This window comes from Pyrus communis, chromosome 10 (assembly GCF_041283825.1).
Source record: "Pyrus communis isolate YQ-2024b chromosome 10, ASM4128382v1, whole genome shotgun sequence".
Taxonomy (NCBI): domain Eukaryota; kingdom Viridiplantae; phylum Streptophyta; class Magnoliopsida; order Rosales; family Rosaceae; genus Pyrus; species Pyrus communis.
Window position 1 is genome coordinate 22,264,115 of NC_142574.1, and position 19,813 is coordinate 22,283,927.

The window sequence follows — 19,813 nt, forward strand, 5'->3', positions numbered from 1 at the left end:
TTCCTCCTCCATCTTGCTGTCATGAAGGCAGTATAAAGGCTCTCTCCTCGGAAACTTGACATGCAGTATAAAGGCAGAGTATAAAAACCATATAACAAAAAGAGAACGAAGAAAAAACCCCATAAACAAAGACCCTCTTTTTCTTCTTTCTCTCGACTTCCGCACGTTAAAGCCCCCAGCTTTCTCAATTCTCATCGCCATTAACGTTTTCTGTGTCAAATTTCAGTGTAAAATCTTTGTGGGTTTTGTTCAATTTTGCGTTTAGAGAGAGAGAGGGAGGGAGGGAGAGAGGCAGAGCTTGTTGGGCAACCTCCATCACAGGCTTGCCTCAGCACATACCTCAATCGGTTCACGCCATTGAATCAAAAAAATTGCAGGCAAGTTTTAATTTATGCAAAAAAATTTCAGGCAAGTTTTAATTTATGTTTTGGTATTCTTCCGTTAAGTTTTCGAATTTTCGTCATCGTCTTTGTCGCCTTGTGCGTGTGTGTCTCTCTCTGAATTGCGTGTTGTTGATAAAAATCTGTATCTGTTTGTTTCCATGTGCAATGTGTCTCTGCAGAGTATCTCAAAACCCAGATGGTGAAATGCCCTTCTCTATCAAACAATTCGATCTCTCCTCTTCTCGCTTAGTAGCTCACCATCGACTCACTCTTGTCAATCTACTCCTGCATAAGTTCCGCTACATCCAATAATGGGTCCCACTCTCCTCCTCCTTCTCCATGGAAGCACCTCCTCAGCTCCTTCGTTATCTCCAGCAACTCAGCAATGGTCGATTACCCTTTTAACAGCTCTGCAGGCTTTGCCTGTTTTGGAGCTGGCTTCAATTCTCATCAATTTGGTACTCTTTGTTGGGTTCCTCTTCGTCCTCTCAGCTCGACAGGCGTTTGCTTGTCTGGGTAGGATTAGAATCTTCAAGGACAATTCGGGTTCGAACTCGAGCTCAATTCGGCATAATAGTGCTGTGGATGGAGGAACTCATGAGATTAGAGTTGGCAGAGACTTCAAATTTTCCGTCTTTTGTTGTTTCTATGTGTTATTTGTGCAAGTTTTGGTGTTGGGTTTTGATGGGGTTGGTCTGATAAGAGAGAGACGTAATGGGAATGTTGTGGATTGGTCTGTGATGGTCTTGCCTGCTGCACAAGCTTCGGCTTGGTTCGCGCTGAGCTTTTCGGCGCTGCATTGTAAATTCAAGGTGTGTGAGAAATTCCCACTGCTTTTGAGGGTCTGGTGGTCAGTGTTATTTCTGATTTGCTTGTGCACTTTATATGTTGATGGGAGAGCTTTTGCAATTGAAGGATCGAAACGCATGAGTTCTCATGTTGTGGCAAATCTTGCTGTGACACCGGCTCTAGCGTTTCTTTGTTTCGTCGCGTTTAGGGGTGTTACTGGTATTCAAGTTTCTGGACAATCGGATCTTCAAGAGCCATTGCTGGAAGAAGAAGCAGGGTGTCTTAAGGTTAGCCCTTATCATGATGCTGGGCTTTTCAGTTTAGCCACACTGTCTTGGATGAACCCGCTTCTTTCAATTGGGGCAAAGAGACCGCTTGAGATCAAGGACATTCCCCTTCTTGCGCCACAAGATCGAGCCAAAACCAATTATAAGATCTTGAATTCAAATTGGGAGAAAGGTAAGGCTGAAAACCCTTCAGGGCAGCCTTCTTTAGCCTGGGCAATTCTCAAGTCCTTTTGGAAGGAGGCAGCTTGTAATGCTGTATTTGCTGGATTGAATACTCTTGTTTCATATGTGGGTCCATTTATGATTAGCTATTTTGTTGATTACTTAGGGGGGATAGAGACGTTCCCCCATGAAGGGTATATCCTTGCTGGTACTTTCTTTGCGGCAAAGCTTGTTGAGACCTTAACGACCCGGCAGTGGTATCTCGGGGTAGACATTTTGGGTATGCATGTAAGATCAGCTCTAACGGCAATGGTATACCGAAAGGGACTTAGACTTTCCAGCTTAGCCAAGCAAAGTCACACTAGTGGAGAGATTGTTAACTACATGGCTGTTGATGTGCAAAGGATAGGGGACTACTCTTGGTATCTCCATGACATGTGGATGCTTCCTATGCAAATCATTCTTGCCCTCGCAATTTTGTACAAGAATGTTGGAATTGCTTCTGTTGCGACATTGATTGCCACCATTATTTCCATTGTTCTTACTGTTCCAGTGGCAAAGATACAAGAAGAGTATCAAGACAAGTTGATGACTGCCAAGGATGAAAGAATGAGGAAGACTTCTGAGTGTCTGCGAAACATGAGGATTCTCAAGTTGCAAGCTTGGGAGGACAGGTACCGGTTGAAGTTAGAGGAAATGCGCGGTGTAGAGTTCAAGTGGCTGCGCAAAGCTCTCTACTCTCAAGCTTTTACTACATTCATGTTCTGGAGCTCTCCTATATTTGTTTCAGCCGTAACATTTGGTACCTCTATATTCTTGGGTCACCATCTAACTGCAGGTGGTGTTCTTTCTGCTCTAGCCACTTTCAGGATACTTCAAGAACCACTCAGGAATTTCCCTGACCTTGTATCAATGATGGCTCAGACAAAAGTTTCCCTTGATCGAATTTCTGGATTCCTGCAGGAGGAAGAGTTGCAGGAGGATGCAACAATTGTCCTACCAGTAGGCATCACAACTACATCAATAGAAATTGAAGACGGTGTCTTTTGCTGGGACCCTTCATCACCCAGGCCAACGTTATCAGGAATACAAATGAAAGTGGAAAAAGGGATGCGTGTGGCTGTTTGTGGAATGGTTGGTGCTGGAAAGTCAAGCTTTCTCTCTTGCATCCTTGGTGAGATTCCGAAAATCTCCGGTGAAGTAAGTTGGTATTTTTGAACTTTTGGTTCTGTTTTGGATCTCATGTTTTCTTTCCTTTCATGGAGTTGTTTTCCTAGGATGAATATTAAGTATTAATATTCCCAATACTTGTTTCTTACATTATCATTTCAGGTAAGGCTATGTGGCACTGCTGCTTATGTTCCTCAGTCAGCGTGGATACAGTCTGGAAATATTGAAGAAAATATTCTTTTTGGCAGCCCAATGGATAAACCAAAGTACAAGAAGGTTATCCATGCTTGTTCACTGAAAAAGGATTTGGAACTTTTCTCACATGGAGATCAGACCATAATTGGTGATAGGGGTATAAATCTGAGTGGTGGCCAGAAGCAACGTGTGCAGCTCGCAAGGGCGCTGTATCAAGATGCTGACATTTATTTACTTGATGACCCCTTTAGTGCAGTTGATGCACACACTGGGTCAGAGTTGTTTAAGGTTAGACTTGCTGATAGTATCACTGATATCACAATTCAGTTGAAGTGGTATTTTACATATATTTACATTGATTGATGGCTAAGTATATTATATTGGGGCGATGCAGGAATACATATTGACAGCATTAGAAGATAAAACTGTGGTCTTTGTGACCCATCAAGTTGAATTTCTGCCTGCTGCTGATTTAATACTGGTACTGTCTTCAAACCTTTGATATACTGTTTCTGAATTGAAGGGTCCATGCTGGCATTGATAGTCTGTAGCTTATGTGTATAAGGCCAGTCACACTTTAGCAGTTGTACCATCTCTGTTGGCTTGGAGAATCTTTACTTATGTTGTTCTTTAAGTTTATTGCAACACCTTCTAAGTATTTTCTTTTTCCTTTTTCTTTTCCGTACTTTCTACTTCCCTTTCCATTTATTCCAAATTTAGTTTGCTATATCTGACTTTATATATTCTATTATATGTGCTTTTGAGAAGTCGTCTGTAACCTTCATTTTCTGTATATGTAGGTTCTTAAAGGAGGCCGCATCATACAGGCAGGAAAATATGATGATCTTTTACAGGCAGGAACTGATTTTAAATCACTAGTCTCAGCTCACCATGAAGCAATTGAAGCTATGGATATTCCCAATTATTCATCGGGAGATTCAGAACAAAGCTTGTGTGCAGATATTGGGCTCCGAAAAAATTGTGATAAACCTAGCAGCAGTGTTGACTGTTTGGCAAAGGAAGTGCAAGAAGGTATGTCAGCTTCACAGCAGAAAGCAATTAAAGAGAAAAAGAAAGCAAAGCGCTCAAGAAAAAAGCAGCTTGTCCAAGAAGAGGAAAGGGTACGAGGTAGAGTCAGCATGAAGGTCTACTTTTCATATATGGCTGCAGCATATAAAGGATTGCTGATTCCACTCATAATCATTGCACAAATAGTATTTCAGTTCCTTCAAATAGCTAGTAGTTGGTGGATGGCTTGGGCAAATCCCCAAACAGAAGGAGACCAACCGAAAGTGAGTTCGATGGTCCTCCTTGTTGTTTACATGGCCCTTGCATTCGGAAGCTCTTGGTTTATATTTGTTAGGGCTGTTTTGGTAGCTACATTTGGTCTAGCAGCTGCTCAAAAATTGTTTGTGAAGATGCTTAGAAGTGTGTTCCGGGCACCAATGTCTTTCTTTGACTCTACTCCTGCTGGACGGATCTTGAATCGTGTAAGTCACATTTTTTTTGGAATTCAAGTGATTTTTTGTTTGTGACAAATACCTAATTCACATACTTCTTTCGTTTGCATATATAATTATTGCATTGTTTATTTTCTATAGGTATCAATTGATCAAAGTGTGGTGGATCTTGACATTCCTTTTAGACTTGGTGGGTTTGCTTCAACGACAATACAACTTATTGGTATTGTTGGTGTGATGACAACAGTTACCTGGCAAGTTTTGCTGCTTGTTATTCCTATGGCCATTGCTTGTTTGTGGATGCAGGTAATTAAACTTTTTGCCCTGAATTTGTTGTGTTAACTCCTATTTGTTATTTAGAAAATGAAGATAAAAAGAAGAAAGGATATAACTCACTGTTAGTGCACTTCCTCTTGGTAGTTAAATCAGATTTTAGAACTTTAATCACGTAAGATCTTCAAAAAATTGTTCTCTTTTTTTTTGTTTTTTTTCCTTCTTTCAAGAGATCAGGAGCGTACAATTTCTTATATATTTTTGTTTCGAAATATATAATATTTATGTACTATGCACCATCTAATGGTTGCTACTGCAAAAGATAAATCATATTGTTTGTGATCAGTTTCATCACTTTGAGCAATCTTATTGATTGTCCTTTTATCACGCTGTGTATATAAATCTTTGAGCTAATTACTGTATGTTACGTTGTCAAACCTACTTTATTGTACCTAATGTGAGCATTCTTCGATACAGAAATACTACATGTCTTCATCAAGGGAACTGGTCCGTATTGTTAGCATCCAGAAATCTCCAATTATCCATCTTTTTGGCGAGTCAATTGCTGGAGCTGCCACTATAAGAGGATTTGGACAAGAAAAAAGGTTCATGAAGAGGAATCTTTATCTTCTTGATTGCTTTGCTCGCCCATTCTTCTGCAGTATTGCAGCTATTGAATGGCTCTGTCTGCGCATGGAATTACTCTCAACTTTTGTATTCGCTTTCTGCATGATTTTACTTGTGAGTTTTCCACATGGGAGTATCGATCCAAGTAAGTACATGTCTTATACTTTTATCTGTATGTTATCATGAGATTTGAGTCCTGTAAAAACATAACTTGAATATGAAATAGCATTGCCATTCTTAAGATTTGCTTGGTCTGAATGATTGCCTCCATTTCGAAGCGTGCACACATATATGAACAATCTTTGACTTGGTTTATGTGGGAGTATCTATGACATTGTATCTCTTGCATGTTAACCTGATTGAATCTCTGAGCTCATAATTTCAACCATCATTATACTAATTTTGATTTCGCATTTATTAATGAGCTTTGATGTGCATTTTACAATTTGTAATGTAAAAAAAGCACCCTTTCTGCTAGCTTAAGAAAACTGAGCAGGTTTGAGAACTGGATTAGTGTTGATATTGTCTAAAGTTTAGTTGCACGAAATAATTCAGATGATTAAATGGCGTGATGGGACAATGACAAAGGATTTGAGTTTGCAGATTATGACAAAATGCCACATCTAATGGTAATTGGTTTTTCCATGTAGGCATGGCTGGCCTCGCTGTCACATATGGTCTGAATTTAAATGCACGCCTATCACGATGGATACTTAGCTTTTGCAAGCTTGAAAACAAAATTATTTCCATTGAAAGGATATATCAGTACAGTCAAATCCCAAGTGAAGCTCCATCCCTTATTGAGGATTCTCAACCTCCATCTACATGGCCAGAGAATGGAACAATTGACATAATTGATTTAAAGGTATGCTGCTTGCAGTTCAAGCTCATCCGATCTTTACATGTGCTCCTGATTAACGTCAGGGATAAGTTTTTTAGCTGTGCCTATTCATGATGTTGGGGACAGGTTTTATTATGCATAAGCTTAATTTTGGAATTATGTGTAGTTTTGATATATATCAAGTATTGCAATTGGATTACGAAATGATAACATTTCTGCTTCCTTTTTTCCTTTGAAGGTTCGCTACAAGGAAAATCTTCCTGTTGTCCTTCATGGGGTAACCTGTAGTTTTCCCGGTGGAAAGAAGATTGGAATTGTTGGGCGTACTGGAAGTGGTAAATCTACCTTGATCCAGGCATTATTTCGACTTATTGAACCATCAGCTGGGAGGATCGTTATAGACAATGTTGATATTTCGACGATTGGTCTTCATGATCTCCGAAGCCGTCTCAGTATCATACCCCAGGATCCTACCTTATTTGAAGGGACCATTAGGCTCAATCTTGATCCCCTTGAAGAGCATTTGGATCATGAGATTTGGCAGGTTGATTGCCGTTGCATGTCCTATCTTTTTCATTTGGAATATGACTACATCCTCTGGGATTCAAACAATTTTTTTTTCACCTAAGCAGCAGTATTTTTCAAGAATTTGTACATGCGTGTATTATACACATAGTTCCTAACTAAGGTTGCCTTATTCGGTACAGGCACTTGACAAATCTCAGCTTGGAGACGTAATCCGTGAAAAAGAGCAAAAGCTTGATGCACCAGGTATGAATGAAATCTCTTACACATCCAACCCTATAAATAAAGAAACTAGAACGTCTTGGTTTGGGTATATGGCTACCAATGAGTTGTATTTTTATGTTGAAATTGCAGTGCTGGAAAATGGAGATAATTGGAGTGTGGGGCAGCGGCAACTTGTTTCTCTCGGAAGAGCATTGCTTAAGCAGGCAAAAATATTGGTGCTTGATGAAGCGACAGCATCAGTTGATACAGCCACAGACAATCTCATCCAGAAGATTATTCGTACAGAGTTTAAGAACTGCACCGTGTGCACTATCGCACATCGTATTCCAACCGTCATCGACAGTGATCTAGTATTGGTACTCAGTGATGGTGAGTAAAATGATTTTTTATGAATTTCCACACCTATTCATCAATGGAAGGAAAATAGTCTAAACTCGTGACTGAAAATAAAAAAGTTCCTTCTCTTGAACCATAATATATAATGATAAAGAAAACTGTGTCGAGTTTTCATATGGTTCTTTGCTTCTGCATTTTTTGGGAAAGGTTATTCTTTGGTGCTTCAGGGAGGTTTTATAGGGATTCATGCAGTGCTTATTAACCTAGACATTTGATGTTTTTGCAGGTCGAGTTGCAGAGTTCGATACTCCTACACGACTATTAGAAGATAAGTCATCCATGTTTCTAAAATTGGTAACAGAATATTCCTCTAGGTCAAGTGGCATACCAGAGTTTTGATTCGGATGTCATGGCTGAGAAACTTTGATTCAAAGGCAGCAGCAAGAGCAGATGATACAAAACAGTTGATGCCACGTTCCTTGCTGCTGCTGCATTCGGAAAATTGAAGACAAATGGGAAGGATAAGGGCGCACATCATTGTATCAATGCGGAACCCCATTGGAGGAATGTTGTTTCTAATTCATCCCACAAGCCAAATCGGGGAATTCTTTCATTGTCAGTGTTCTTGTTCGGACAAATAAGTTAGGTTGGCGAGGGGTGTAATAAAATGCGCGAGAGAGGCAAAGACGGGAGTAGATTTGTGCGTAATCGTGTTCAATAATGTAGTTGTTTAGATTGACGCAGTAGGTCTATTGACTTACTTAGGGAATAGGTGCAGCTGGGTTAGTCAATGTTTTTGGTTTCAAGCGAAGATGGGTGAATGTTTGTTCCACAAATTTTGGTAGCAAAAGAACAATGTTAAAGACCCTAATGCTAGAATCTCAATCCCACTTTTTTGTTCTTGTTTCCTCACAGATAACTCTGTTTTGATGTATATATTAACACTTCGGCTATATCACTTATTCAGATTGAAAGTCTAACAACATAACAAGTTTAAAAAACTTCACAACAGAAGTTCTATTGTGATGTGATCAAGGCTACACGTTTAAATCAATGAATGTTTAACGTTATTAAGTTGGTATGTTATGTTAAACTATCGTACACATGAGTGAAAATTAAATCACTTGTCTAAGTTAACTGTTTGACAACATAATATGTTTAAACTATTTGAAAAAAGGAGGTCGTTCGATTCAGATTGACAATATATAATGTGAAAATGAGCGTATTTTCTTATGATTTCGACTTTGAACCGGCTTCTGACCCTTTAGATTAGTTCAGAGTAGAATGTCGGTTTTATTTAGAAACACAAAAGGAAAAATGAAAAAGAAAAAGAAGAAGTGGGTCATTAGTAGAGTCCAAGTTTATCATGGCCCAAACCAAAGTAAAGCATATGCCCAACTCAGAACTCGACTCAGACTCAGTACCGATCCCAAACATCTTATTGATCCAGCCCCTTTGTATTTCGCACAGGTTTCTCTGTCGCCTCTCTGTCTCTCTGTCTCTCTCTGTCTCTCCCTCTCTCTGTGTCTCTGGCCTGACTCTGAACTTGTAGCTGAGAGCGCGATGCAGGCCGTGTCGAAGCGCGTTGGGCGCCAGTATCTGACCCAATCATCTTCAATCTCGTCGCTCAAGTCAATCTACCCCCTTTCCGATCACTGTAACTTCTCATTCCCTCTCCATTTCTAGGGTTTGGTTTTCAAATTCCCCCTCTTTGGTGACCTCAATTTGTCAATTTGTCAATTTTGTAGATTATGGAGCTGATCGTCCAAAGTGCGGATCTACCCTCGCCACCAAGGGAGTGGGGCACCTTGTGCGCAAGGGCACAGGTGGAAGATCATCTGTTAGGTAACACCCGAATTCTTTATTTCTCTTTTGGCGTCAGTCAGCCTGGAAAGTTTAAACCCTTTGTTATTGCTTCCGTTTGTTATCTGAGAAAATGTAGGAAAGGTTAGAACTTTTTGTCGAAATTGAATTTACTGCATTGAATATTATTGAAATAGTTAGAATGTTTAATTGTTGTTGCTCCGTTTGTTTTTGGGGACAATGTAGGAAAACTTAACGTTTCGTCGAAATTATTTCTCTTATCAAACTAGAATGAGCCTATTTTAGGGAAGGCCGAGGGCCCACTCCAACAACACTAATATTGTACCCACTTAACCACCTGCACAATCCTTAGGTGTGGGGTTTTATCACAAAAGGCCTCGGTGTTTGTTAGAGTGGGGTAATTCTATATAAATAGGTTTTTTCCTTTTCCTCTGTCCAATGTGGGACATAATGGGGTTCCAACACTCCCCCACACATGAGACCCCATTTATGGGTCACATGTGAAATTCCACACGTCGGCAACCACGTGTAGCCATGTCGGGACTCAACCAATCGCGCGGGGCCAATGGGGACCCACCCAACCACGTGGCATCTTTGGCCTACGTGGAGTCATATCGAGACTCACCAATCATGCAGGGCCAATGGGGACCCACCCAATCATGTGGCAGTACGGGCCTGTCCCCTGGCTCTGATACCATGCGGAATTTTTCAGGACGACGGGCCAAGGGCCCACTCCAACAACACCAATACTGTTCCCACTTAACCACTTGCACAATCCTTAGGTGTGGGGTTTTATCACAAAAGGCATTGGTGTTAGTTAGAGTGGGGTAATTCTATATAAATGGGTCTTTGCCTTTTTCTCTGTCCGATGTGGGACAGATTGGGGTTCCAACAGAATGCAACTTCTAAGGTGCTAATTGCCAGCTGAAGTCTTGAGAAAAAATTGTTTTATGATTGCGCTTGGTGAAGATAATGTGCTATTAATGCTTTAAGAAAACATAGGTGTTGGAACTCGAATTTTCGTGTTTCACATGATTGTGTTGTTTTGTGTTATTTGGAAATTTAATTTGTCTTTTTTCAGTGGCATTGTTGCTGCAGTTTTTGGATCTACGGGGTTCCTTGGGCGTTATCTTGTGCAACAACTTGGTGAGTTAACTGTCTGTAAATGCATTTGATTTGAATTCCGCCAATCAAATGTATGCATTGTTTTAGACTCTGTTTGTTTGGTTTAGAACCTTTTGAGTAGGAGATTTTTGGACTGAAATTGATCTATGGAATTGTGATTTTAATCTTTCATCTTTCAACAAATGACTGAAAGATACGTGGTTATCTTTCATGCATGCTTGTGCTGATTCTTTACTTCTCTTCCAGCCAAAATGGGAAGTCAGGTGTTAGTTCCTTTCCGTGGTTCTGAAGACTCCCATCGCCACCTCAAGTTAATGGGGGATTTGGGACAGGTAAGGTTTTCTGTGCTGTTTCTTAGTTAATGTTCTTTCTTAACTGGGAAAGTATTTATTCCCATTCTTCAATCTATTATGTTTCCAATCTTCTCATATTTCACTTACTCAGATAGTACCAATGAAATACAATCCAAGAGATGAAGATTCAATTAAGGCAGTCATGGCAAAAGCAAACGTGGTTATCAATCTCATTGGTATGCATTCTTCAGTTATGACTTTACATGTTAAAGATCCATAAATCTTTGGCTTCAATGAAGGAACACTTTGTAGCTTGGCAGGGAGGGATTATGAGACGAGAAACTTTAGCTTTGAGGAAGTGAATCATTCCATGGCACAACAACTGGCAACAGTACGTATCCTGCGTTTGACATTCATGACATTATTGTTGTTCCTGTGCTGCTTCTGATCCTAGTGCCATCTACTTCTCTTAAAAATTGATTTTTATAAGCATCATCCTTAACAAAAATGGTAAAAAGTGTATCAAGATTATAATGCAGCAGCTGTTTAGCCTGCCTACAATTGAAATTTTCTTTCAAGATACATGGAAGTGTCTTTTGGGATCTCAAATTCTGTTCAATATCTGATTAGTGGTAAAAAAAGTTGGATGTGATTATTCAAGTTTTGTAGTAAGAAATATTGTTCTTCTGTTTAATCTTTATATTTCTGCAGATTTCCAAAGAACATGGGGGTATCATGAGATTCCTTCAAGTTTCTTGCTTGGGGGCATCTTCCTCATCTCCCTCCAGATTTCTAAGGACTAAAGCTGCAGCAGAGGAAGCTGTTTTAAGTGAATTGCCTGAGGTATATTTATGTGCTTTGATTTCACGTAAGTAGGCATGCTTATTACAGGAGCAGTGTCTAACATTCGTTTTTCATCAACAGGCTACCATTTTGAGACCTGCTGTGATGGTTGGTACTGAGGATCGGATTTTGAATCGCTGGGCATTTTTTGCGAAAAAATATGGCTTTCTTCCGCTTATTGGGGATGGATCTACCAAGTATGTCTTCAATCTATCATTTGAACGTCAGTTTTAATTTTTCAATTTGTGTAATTTAACAACTCTGCTCATGCACATGTTGTTGATTCCAACCTGTGCAATAACTTGTATGCAGATTCCAACCTGTATATGTTGTTGATGTTGCTGGGGCAATCGTGGCAGCTTTGAAAGATGATGGTACCAGCATGGGAAAAGTTTACGAACTTGGTGGGCCTGAGGTCTTTACAATGCATCAATTGGTAATTTCTCATCTGTTTATGTGAAGTTCTATTGCATTGATATGGAATTTCTCTTACTAAGCATCAAAAGACTGCAGGCAGAGCTTATGTTTGATACAATCCGTGAATGGCCCCGCTACGTGAAGGTTCCTCTCCCAATTGCAAAGGTATGCAAGTGTGTATTTGGATGCCAAGAGTAACTGGGCAAACCCCAAAAAACCCACCCCCACACCCCAATTGCAAAGGTATGCAAGTGTGTATTTGGATGCCAAGAGTAACTGGGCAAACCCCAAAAAACCCACCCCCACACCCACCCCCACACCCACCCCCACCACCCCCCCCCCCCCCCCCCCAACACAAAAAAAAAATAAAAAACACACACACCAAAATAAGTTTAATGTTGTTACTTCAACTTCGTTTAGTGATCATGTCGTGTGAATATTTTTATGACCATGTTAGTTGTATGTCTTCATACCCTAGGTGCATGCTTCTCTTCTCTTTTAAAATTAATTATGTCTAATTGACCTCCAATGTTTATGGATTTGATTGTTCCAGGCAATGGGAGCTCCACGAGAAATATTGCTTAACAAAGTTCCATTTCCATTACCTAATCCTGAAATCTTCAACCGAGATCAGATCCTTGCCCAAGAGACAGATACACTTGTGTCAGAAAATGGTAACTTCGACAAATTTTAGGATGTGATAGTTCCTTCTTCCCCATCATCTTATCCATGGTTGGTTTTTCTCACTTTCCTCAATTTTGTGGTGGGCTTTGTAGCTTTGACTTTCAATGATCTTGGACTTGTGCCCCATAAGCTGAAGGGTTACCCTATTGAGTTTCTTATCCAATTTCGCAAGGGTGGCCCCAACTACGGTTCTACTGTCAGTGAAAGAGTTTCTCCAGATGCTTGGCCGTAAGTCCCAGGCTTTCTAATTTCCAAATGCTTTTCAAGTCCAGGAGTTCAACCCACTTGGAAACTTGGAATCAGGTTAGAGTTGCAGGACGTGTGTTTTATCTTCTTTTTTTTTCTTTCTCTTTTCTGATCCAAACTTCTGTTTACGTTTCTCGTGGTATTTCAGAACAATTGTACTAATACTACTACGATTTGTATGACAGGTTTTCAGAGGGTGTGGGTTGCTTCTTTTGAGAAATAGTAGGAAGAAATAAAAGATATCGAGAATGATTCTTTTCTAGTTTCATATCTGTAATATTTGACCGAATTTCAACCATTTGTAATTTCAACGCATCTGGCATCATTTTGTTGTGCTTGTTCATAAGCCCTGTGCCATGAAGGGAATTTGATGCATTTTTCATCTGTTTTTGCTTAACGGACGACCTGAGGTAGTGGGATGGGAAAAACGGAATTTTGTTGTCTTTAATTTTACCCTTCATTTATTAAATTTATAGATTCTGCTTTCAGCAGTAGTCCACTCCATTTAGTTTTCTTTGAATCTAAACAAAAGATTCGAAACTTAGGGATCGAAATGCTTTATAATTACTTTGTTGTGCAAAATTAGTGGTTTTTTGTGATATCTAACACTTCCTAACGGAGGTTTGGGTTAAGGCCTGTTGGTCAGAGCTGTGTGAATGCTCTTTTGTGCAAAATACAATCTCCATCTCCGGCGCGTGGTTTAAAATATTGCCTTGTAAAAGAAAGTAGCACTATTTTTTAGGGAAATGATAAACACAAACCTTCTTGAGCTTCTCACACACTTTGTTTAATTATGGGCGCGGTTTACTCAAAACGATGCCAATGTGTGAGAAGCTGAAAAGATGTCCGAAAATTAACTCCAATTTCTGACTCTGAATCAAATGCAATTTGCTTCTTAAAATTCTAGTTTGACATAAAGTCGTTCAACATGGAATATTGGTTTTTCTTCCAAAGTCTAATACCAGATTCCTCATGCAAGCAAAGGAAGCAAGAAGGATGATCTGGAATTATAGTCTGAAAGATATAGCTTCATGGTGCCATCAAACACATTATGGAGCCAAATGCAGACCACGACTTCTTCGAACGCATCAACTATGAAGGGAAGAACACCGGTGCATCATTTTCCATGCATCCAGGCATCGAAGCTGAATCGCACTCGAGCAGCTGTTGCTGCATCAACATTTATATAAACAACAATGTGCAGGGAGCTAATAATTCAGTTTTGCATGGGAGTTCTGTGAAAATGAAGGATCCGACGTGAAGTTTGGTAGGCCTTTTTTATTTAGAGCAAACAAGAGAGAGAGAGAGAGAGAGAGAGAGAGAGAGAGAGAGAGAGAGAGAGAGAGGAAAGTCTATCTGGTTCAAAGCAGCTAGGGTTTTGGCCCACGTTTTTATTTGTATCTATTATATTCCTCTTGTTGCTTTCATTGTTTTGTCCATGAAATTTAAGATTTTCGTGCTACTTCATTTGTGTGTGGGAATTTAATCTTTTGACGAAAATCATCACACTGACCTCCTAGGCTCCTCCTACCATTTCGCACAATCTGCAAAAACAGATGCAAAGTTTTCCGACGCCACCATTTCAGCAATTTCATGTCGCTCGGATATGTTCCAAATCGTGTTTTGATATGAAGATCTAGTAAACTAGAAATATTGGCGTTGTCGGTATTGAAGTTGGAACGCATAAACCCTGAACTTCGATTTTTTTTTGTTTGTTTTCAGAATAAACCTAGGCCATGAAGTTGGAAGCCATTGAAGCTTCATCGGCTCTGCCCCTCCTTCGTCACCATCCATCCCTTTTCCATGCCCTTCTCCTCCTCCCATTTCACATTTTCTCTATCCACCCACTAAAACTAAAAACACCCAAAAAACGACTCAGATATTTTTGCATCAACACTTTGAAAAGGTAACGCACTCAAACCTAATTTAGATGAATTTATGAGTTATTGATGTTGAACTAATCTTGTTTCAGTAAATATGTTTGAAATTTGAATGTTTACCTCTTTTAGTTTCTGTTTCTACATACTTTTGTGTGATTTGCACTTGAAGTTATGTCTTTGTGTCTTTACATATTTGGATGTAAAGTATGACTTGTAGCTCGAATGAAAAAAGAACACTTGTCCATAGCCAAAAATTCGTTTATGTTTCTACGTATATTTCTTTCCCCATTTTGTTTTTTTAATATCAAATTTCTACATATTTCTGTTTCTACTTATTCTTTAATTTTTCAAATAAATATGTTTATGTAAACACTGTTCAAGCAAGAAAGTCTGAATGCAAAGTGTACAACTATAGGACATAACGAGATGCAGATCATTTTCGTTGCTCCAAACTATCCTTGTAAAAATCACGGATATATACGGTAAGGTAAAACTGAAACGTGAAAATCAAATCTAGGTTATTTCTCCTTCTAGGAGATTAATGTATAATTAGTCATTTCAGGCAATTTTGACAAGTCGATGATACAATGTTTTACAAGTTGTGAAGGATATAAAAAGAAGAACTCGATACATCAGTGATTGGTGGGACTATTGAAGTCGTTATGTAAAGTTCTATGTTGGTCGGCAACCTAATATTGTTGTTCAATCGTTTGGCTAACTTTGATGATTTTTGGCAAATGATCAATTGTTTTGATTTGAAGAACCTTCTGACATTATGCAAGATGTGCTTTTGTACATTGTAATTTTCAAGTTGTAGGTATGATATGAAAACAAAACGATATATGCATTTTAAAATAAGTTTTCACATTTTTTCTTGTGTCACACATAAAAAATGGAAGATATTTATTTTGAATTGCAAGTATATATCAATATGCCCTCATAAAATACCATAAGAAACCTTCGTAGATGCTACCTATCTATAAATTCGAATTCTCTGCTTAATATTTCTCTTCCATACTATCAACAAATCAAATATCGTAATTGTTCATTAACAACAGATGTTGCTTTTGTTCGATATTTTATTACAAAATTCAAAACGTTAGACACTTGGCAACATTTGAGCTCAGAATAACTCCCTCGTCCAGATCATTAGATCCATCAAGATTATTACAATCAATCAGTACAAAGATCCTAGGTCACAGAAATATTTGTGGTCGCCCACTATCTATTGCATATTAAAGTTGTGATGCCCAACTCGGGGACAAAAAAATATGTAAGAGATTCCTTGCATGGCATGTGATTGCACAGGTTTAGCTAGCTGCTCCTTTTTTTTCTTTGCTTTTTTAAAGATGTCAATGGATTAAGCGAGTTGAGTTACGGATAAAATTTGATCGTTGGATTATAATAGTAAAAATCTTACTTTTTAAATCGTACAAAGCAGAAAGAAAAAACTAAGACTCCAAAAGTAACCATAACTGCTTGAATAAATAGTGGACCTCAACACCTACATGTATAATAAAGGACACGAACCATATTTCCCCACTGGTCCTTTTCATCTTTTTTCTGGTACGAAAATTATGTAGTCACTACTAGTAAATGTGCTTGATTAGTCCTTGTAGTCCTAGTATTGTCGAGCCATCTTATTCGAGGAAACAAGAAGTTAGAGTGCAAACTAACAAAATATATGATGGTCATGTAAGGACATATCATTTGTAGTTTATAAATTAAAGAATGGAGCACCATGCTTTAATTTAGTGATGATGAGAGCCAATGTCAAGGGAGATGGAGATTCCATACCTTTAACAAAAGTTCATTCATTGCTCGAAGATATTCTATAAGAACATATCTAATGGGAGCCTTTTGACCTAGATAAATTGATAATCCTGCCTCAAAAATGAAAGAACTAATTTCTAGCCCAATAAAATTAAATTTGCTTAGTCAAAATAAAGCCTAGGCACCTTGCGAGAGAGTAGGATTCTCTCCCCTCCTAATCTCTCTTATCTTCCATCCACTACTATTTAAACGGTTATGATTAAGTCACATTTAACATATTGTTTCAAATTTTTTATATAAAAAACAAAAACAAAAAGAAAAGTGTGACAAGAGGGAAGAGCATGGGATGATAATAAGATGGGAGAGAATCTCACTCCCCTTGCAAGGCCAAATTAGCCACAGCCTTAGCCTTGGGCATGGTAGGACTAGAGCAAAAAAAATATTCACAAGCTATATCATCGTTTTGAGGGGCTAAATTTTGCCTTTAGCCTCTTGCCCTTGCCTAACACATTAGATATGCTCTTAACTTCTTCTTCTTTTTTTCTCATTTTGTTATGAGACTAAATTCAGATTGGATTTGGATTAATGACCAAACAAATAAAGAGTTCCTCACAAATAAGCTTCTCAAAAGGCATGCTAAAAAATACTTCAAGAGTCAGTTTCGATTTAAAACAAACTTTGGACTCAACTATAATTTCACCACTATTATTGCACTGTAAAAGCATGGGCAGATCCACATAGAGATTCGGGTGCTATCCGAACCCTCCGAAGGTTGGGGAAAATGCTTGTGAAGGTTCGGAGATCCTTTGAATGTCAGATAGGAGCTTCTTTTGTATCCATCATGTGTTTGACAAAATGCATTTTTGAAATATCTTGGTAGCATTTGGCAGGATGTGTTAAATAAAACGGCCTAGGGTCTTGACATGACTCGGCATATTACTTCGGCATTTGTTGATATGAACATAGCTGAGATAGGTTCACTAAATAATTAATAAACCCTAAATATTTTACAATGGGACCCATAAGATTAGAATTTTGAATTTCACTGACTATAACCTATGATTTCCCTATAGTTTAATTCATGGGTATTTCTCACTGATATAAAAAGTTGTCGTATGGGGACTAAACTAGTTAAATAAAAAATTAAAGGTGTTTCCAATAATCAGAAATTTCTTATTGCTGAAGGCACATTAATACTCACAAATTTTCTTGCTTTACGCTGAGAAAGGGGTATTTGTAAATTGCTACCCTTTCCCTGCTCCCAACAATTGTGGAACCCAATGTAAATTAATTAATTAATTAATTAAAATATCGATATGTTTACTATGGTCATTGCACCATACATGTGATGAGCCTCTGAAAGTCATTGAAATAAGAATAATGTATTCTTAATGGGAATGATGTATTCTACTCCCTACTAATAATGTATTTTTGTTGTATTAATTTTCAATCAAAACCGTTCAAGTTCTTAACCTTCACTTGAAGATCATTCTACTAAAATTATTCGTATCGAAAATCACTTAATTATCCAATTGAAAAGTTCATTATAAATATATTGCTTACTACCCAACCTGTCAAATTGTTCCGTACTTGAATACATCAATTGTCTCCAGTTCGGATGTATTTTGTATGGTTCATTTTCAAATGAAAATTGAGAAGTAGAATGATTTGAATTACAAAATTTATACGATGAAGATATGTCATTGGTAAGGAATAATATATGTGCATCCCTTTCTACGAGGGAATGCAAATATTATGCTTAAAAGATAAATAATGCAGTAAATAAACTCAATGTCAGCACAAGTGTCAAATTACCATGCATGAGCCTTTTCTTGATTGGGCAGTAGAGTGCGGAGCCAGTCATGATTTACTCATGAGAAATTGACAATCCAAAATTAAGCTTACTCATAAGATGGATCCTGCCCCTCTCAGAGGCACATGCACATGCACATGCTGGAGAAAAGCTTTGTGGTACAACCATATGGTTGCAGCTCGATCTAATCCTCGATTGAGATGGCCGCTGCCATCTTCGCCATATACCACTCTTTCTTCAGATTTCGTGTTTATATGACATTAGAGTGTCTGCTATTATAACAATCTGATATGTTAAGTTAAAAAAAACTGTAAAAATTATTGATGAAATATATACTGTTAAGAGTGAATCTTACATCAAGAAAAAGAGAAATTTTGTATGTGCTTATAAGAGGTTTAGCAACTTCCTATATTGCTAATTGATTTTATGGTGGAACATCAACTTTCATGATTTCAAAGCAAGTTCTCACATGTGTGAAGTCCAACAGCCACACATGCTCCAACTCTCATCTGATTTGTGTTGTCATGTATTAGGCTTAAACATTTGCCACACGTAAGAGGGCTTGTTGAGAGTGAATCCTACATTGAGGAAAAAAGGACCGTGCATGTGTTTACAAAAGGTTGAACTACTCTTTATATTGATAACTAGTTTTATGGTGGAACCTCAATTTTTTTCATTGTTATCATTATTTTAGTTGCATATTTGAATCGACGGTTTTAATTGATTTGCATTATATGTCAAAACGTGTGTGTCAGTATCTCATCACATAAAGGAATGAGGATCCTCGCCATAACCTGGAGATTCGCAAATCACATCTGTTTATCGTACATCGTATGGTAAAAAATTATATAAAAAGGATCTGATGAGGATCCTCTCTCCACATAATAAAGAGATATTGACACAGACGTTTAATTAATGTTATTTTACATTATAGGTTGAATAATGCACATCAAAAATGTACTGTAAGATATGGCTGATGGTTCTCATGATTCCCACTTTTCTTGGTTCTTTATGGGGTAAATAAAATGAGATTGTCTAAAATCAATTAATTACGATGGGGTCCAAGATATCAAACTCGGAAACAATGATTTTTGCTAAAATTTGCTTATTCATTCATGTTAAGAAAAATCAAGAAACCTTTATCAAATCTGATCACAATGGCAAAAAGAGAAAGTCATTTGTTATTTTTCCTAAAAAAAAAGAGGAAACTTGTGTTATTTGTGGTTTACTACCATTGGTTTTAGTCTCCTTTCTGACATCCTACAGTTTTAATTTGCATACAAAACAAAGTTAACTCTAATTTTAACCTTATATTTTGAGACCCACTTAACTCACAATGTTACCAACACTATGAATAAGGTCTTCTATTCGGACACCAAACAATACTAAGATCATGTTCAATAGAGAGGGTTAAAGATCTAAGAGCCAAAAAATAATCTAGTTTGTTCAAAAGCTTATCTCCAACTGATTGATGGACTATAATTTTATAGAGCTCACTAGACCATTATTTGAACAAAGGAGTTTTATGCTAGCCACCTTTTTTTGGGGGCTCTTATCCTCTATTGCAATAATTGATTCAAATTCAATAGTTATATTTGAAAGGAAAATTTTGAAAAATAACCAATTTTAGATGCATGGATTG

At 38.0% G+C, this 19,813-nt stretch overlaps 2 protein-coding genes across 2 annotated transcripts; both read left to right on the top strand.

Annotated features, from left to right (window-relative positions):
* Positions 1 to 8,226, top strand: LOC137729134 (ABC transporter C family member 5-like). Its single transcript, XM_088678751.1, has 12 exons — positions 1 to 377; positions 563 to 2,821; positions 2,954 to 3,274; positions 3,381 to 3,467; positions 3,787 to 4,476; positions 4,588 to 4,752; positions 5,197 to 5,491; positions 5,997 to 6,211; positions 6,426 to 6,731; positions 6,895 to 6,958; positions 7,067 to 7,306; positions 7,560 to 8,226. Exons 2-12 carry the CDS (start codon positions 695 to 697, stop codon positions 7,670 to 7,672), a joined length of 4,623 nt encoding a protein of 1,540 aa, XP_088534877.1. The 5' UTR covers positions 1 to 377; positions 563 to 694; the 3' UTR covers positions 7,673 to 8,226.
* A 443-nt stretch (positions 8,227 to 8,669) lies between these two features.
* LOC137728811 (NADH dehydrogenase [ubiquinone] 1 alpha subcomplex subunit 9, mitochondrial) lies at positions 8,670 to 13,193 on the top strand. The gene is made up of 13 exons (XM_068467583.2): positions 8,670 to 8,930; positions 9,022 to 9,118; positions 10,179 to 10,243; positions 10,469 to 10,554; positions 10,667 to 10,751; positions 10,836 to 10,906; positions 11,227 to 11,358; positions 11,440 to 11,555; positions 11,671 to 11,794; positions 11,872 to 11,940; positions 12,329 to 12,449; positions 12,552 to 12,762; positions 12,891 to 13,193. Exons 1-12 carry the CDS (start codon positions 8,837 to 8,839, stop codon positions 12,689 to 12,691), a joined length of 1,200 nt encoding a protein of 399 aa, XP_068323684.2. The 5' UTR covers positions 8,670 to 8,836; the 3' UTR covers positions 12,692 to 12,762; positions 12,891 to 13,193.
* The last annotated feature ends 6,620 nt before the right edge of the window (positions 13,194 to 19,813 follow it).

What these genes read in the sequence shown, in the direction of transcription:
- LOC137729134 (XM_088678751.1), top strand. Translation starts at nt 695, where the DNA reads ATGGGTCCCACTCTCCTCCTCCTTCTCCATGGAAGCACCTCCTCAGCT. An exon ending in CTGCTGCTGATTTAATACTG is followed by an intron (nt 3,468 to 3,786) that starts GTACTGTCTTCA and finishes CTGTATATGTAG; the next exon opens with GTTCTTAAAGGAGGCCGCAT. An exon ending in TGGATCATGAGATTTGGCAG is followed by an intron (nt 6,732 to 6,894) that starts GTTGATTGCCGT and finishes TATTCGGTACAG; the next exon opens with GCACTTGACAAATCTCAGCT.
- LOC137728811 (XM_068467583.2), top strand. Translation starts at nt 8,837, where the DNA reads ATGCAGGCCGTGTCGAAGCGCGTTGGGCGCCAGTATCTGACCCAATCA. An exon ending in TAATGGGGGATTTGGGACAG is followed by an intron (nt 10,555 to 10,666) that starts GTAAGGTTTTCT and finishes TCACTTACTCAG; the next exon opens with ATAGTACCAATGAAATACAA. An exon ending in ATTGGGGATGGATCTACCAA is followed by an intron (nt 11,556 to 11,670) that starts GTATGTCTTCAA and finishes ACTTGTATGCAG; the next exon opens with ATTCCAACCTGTATATGTTG.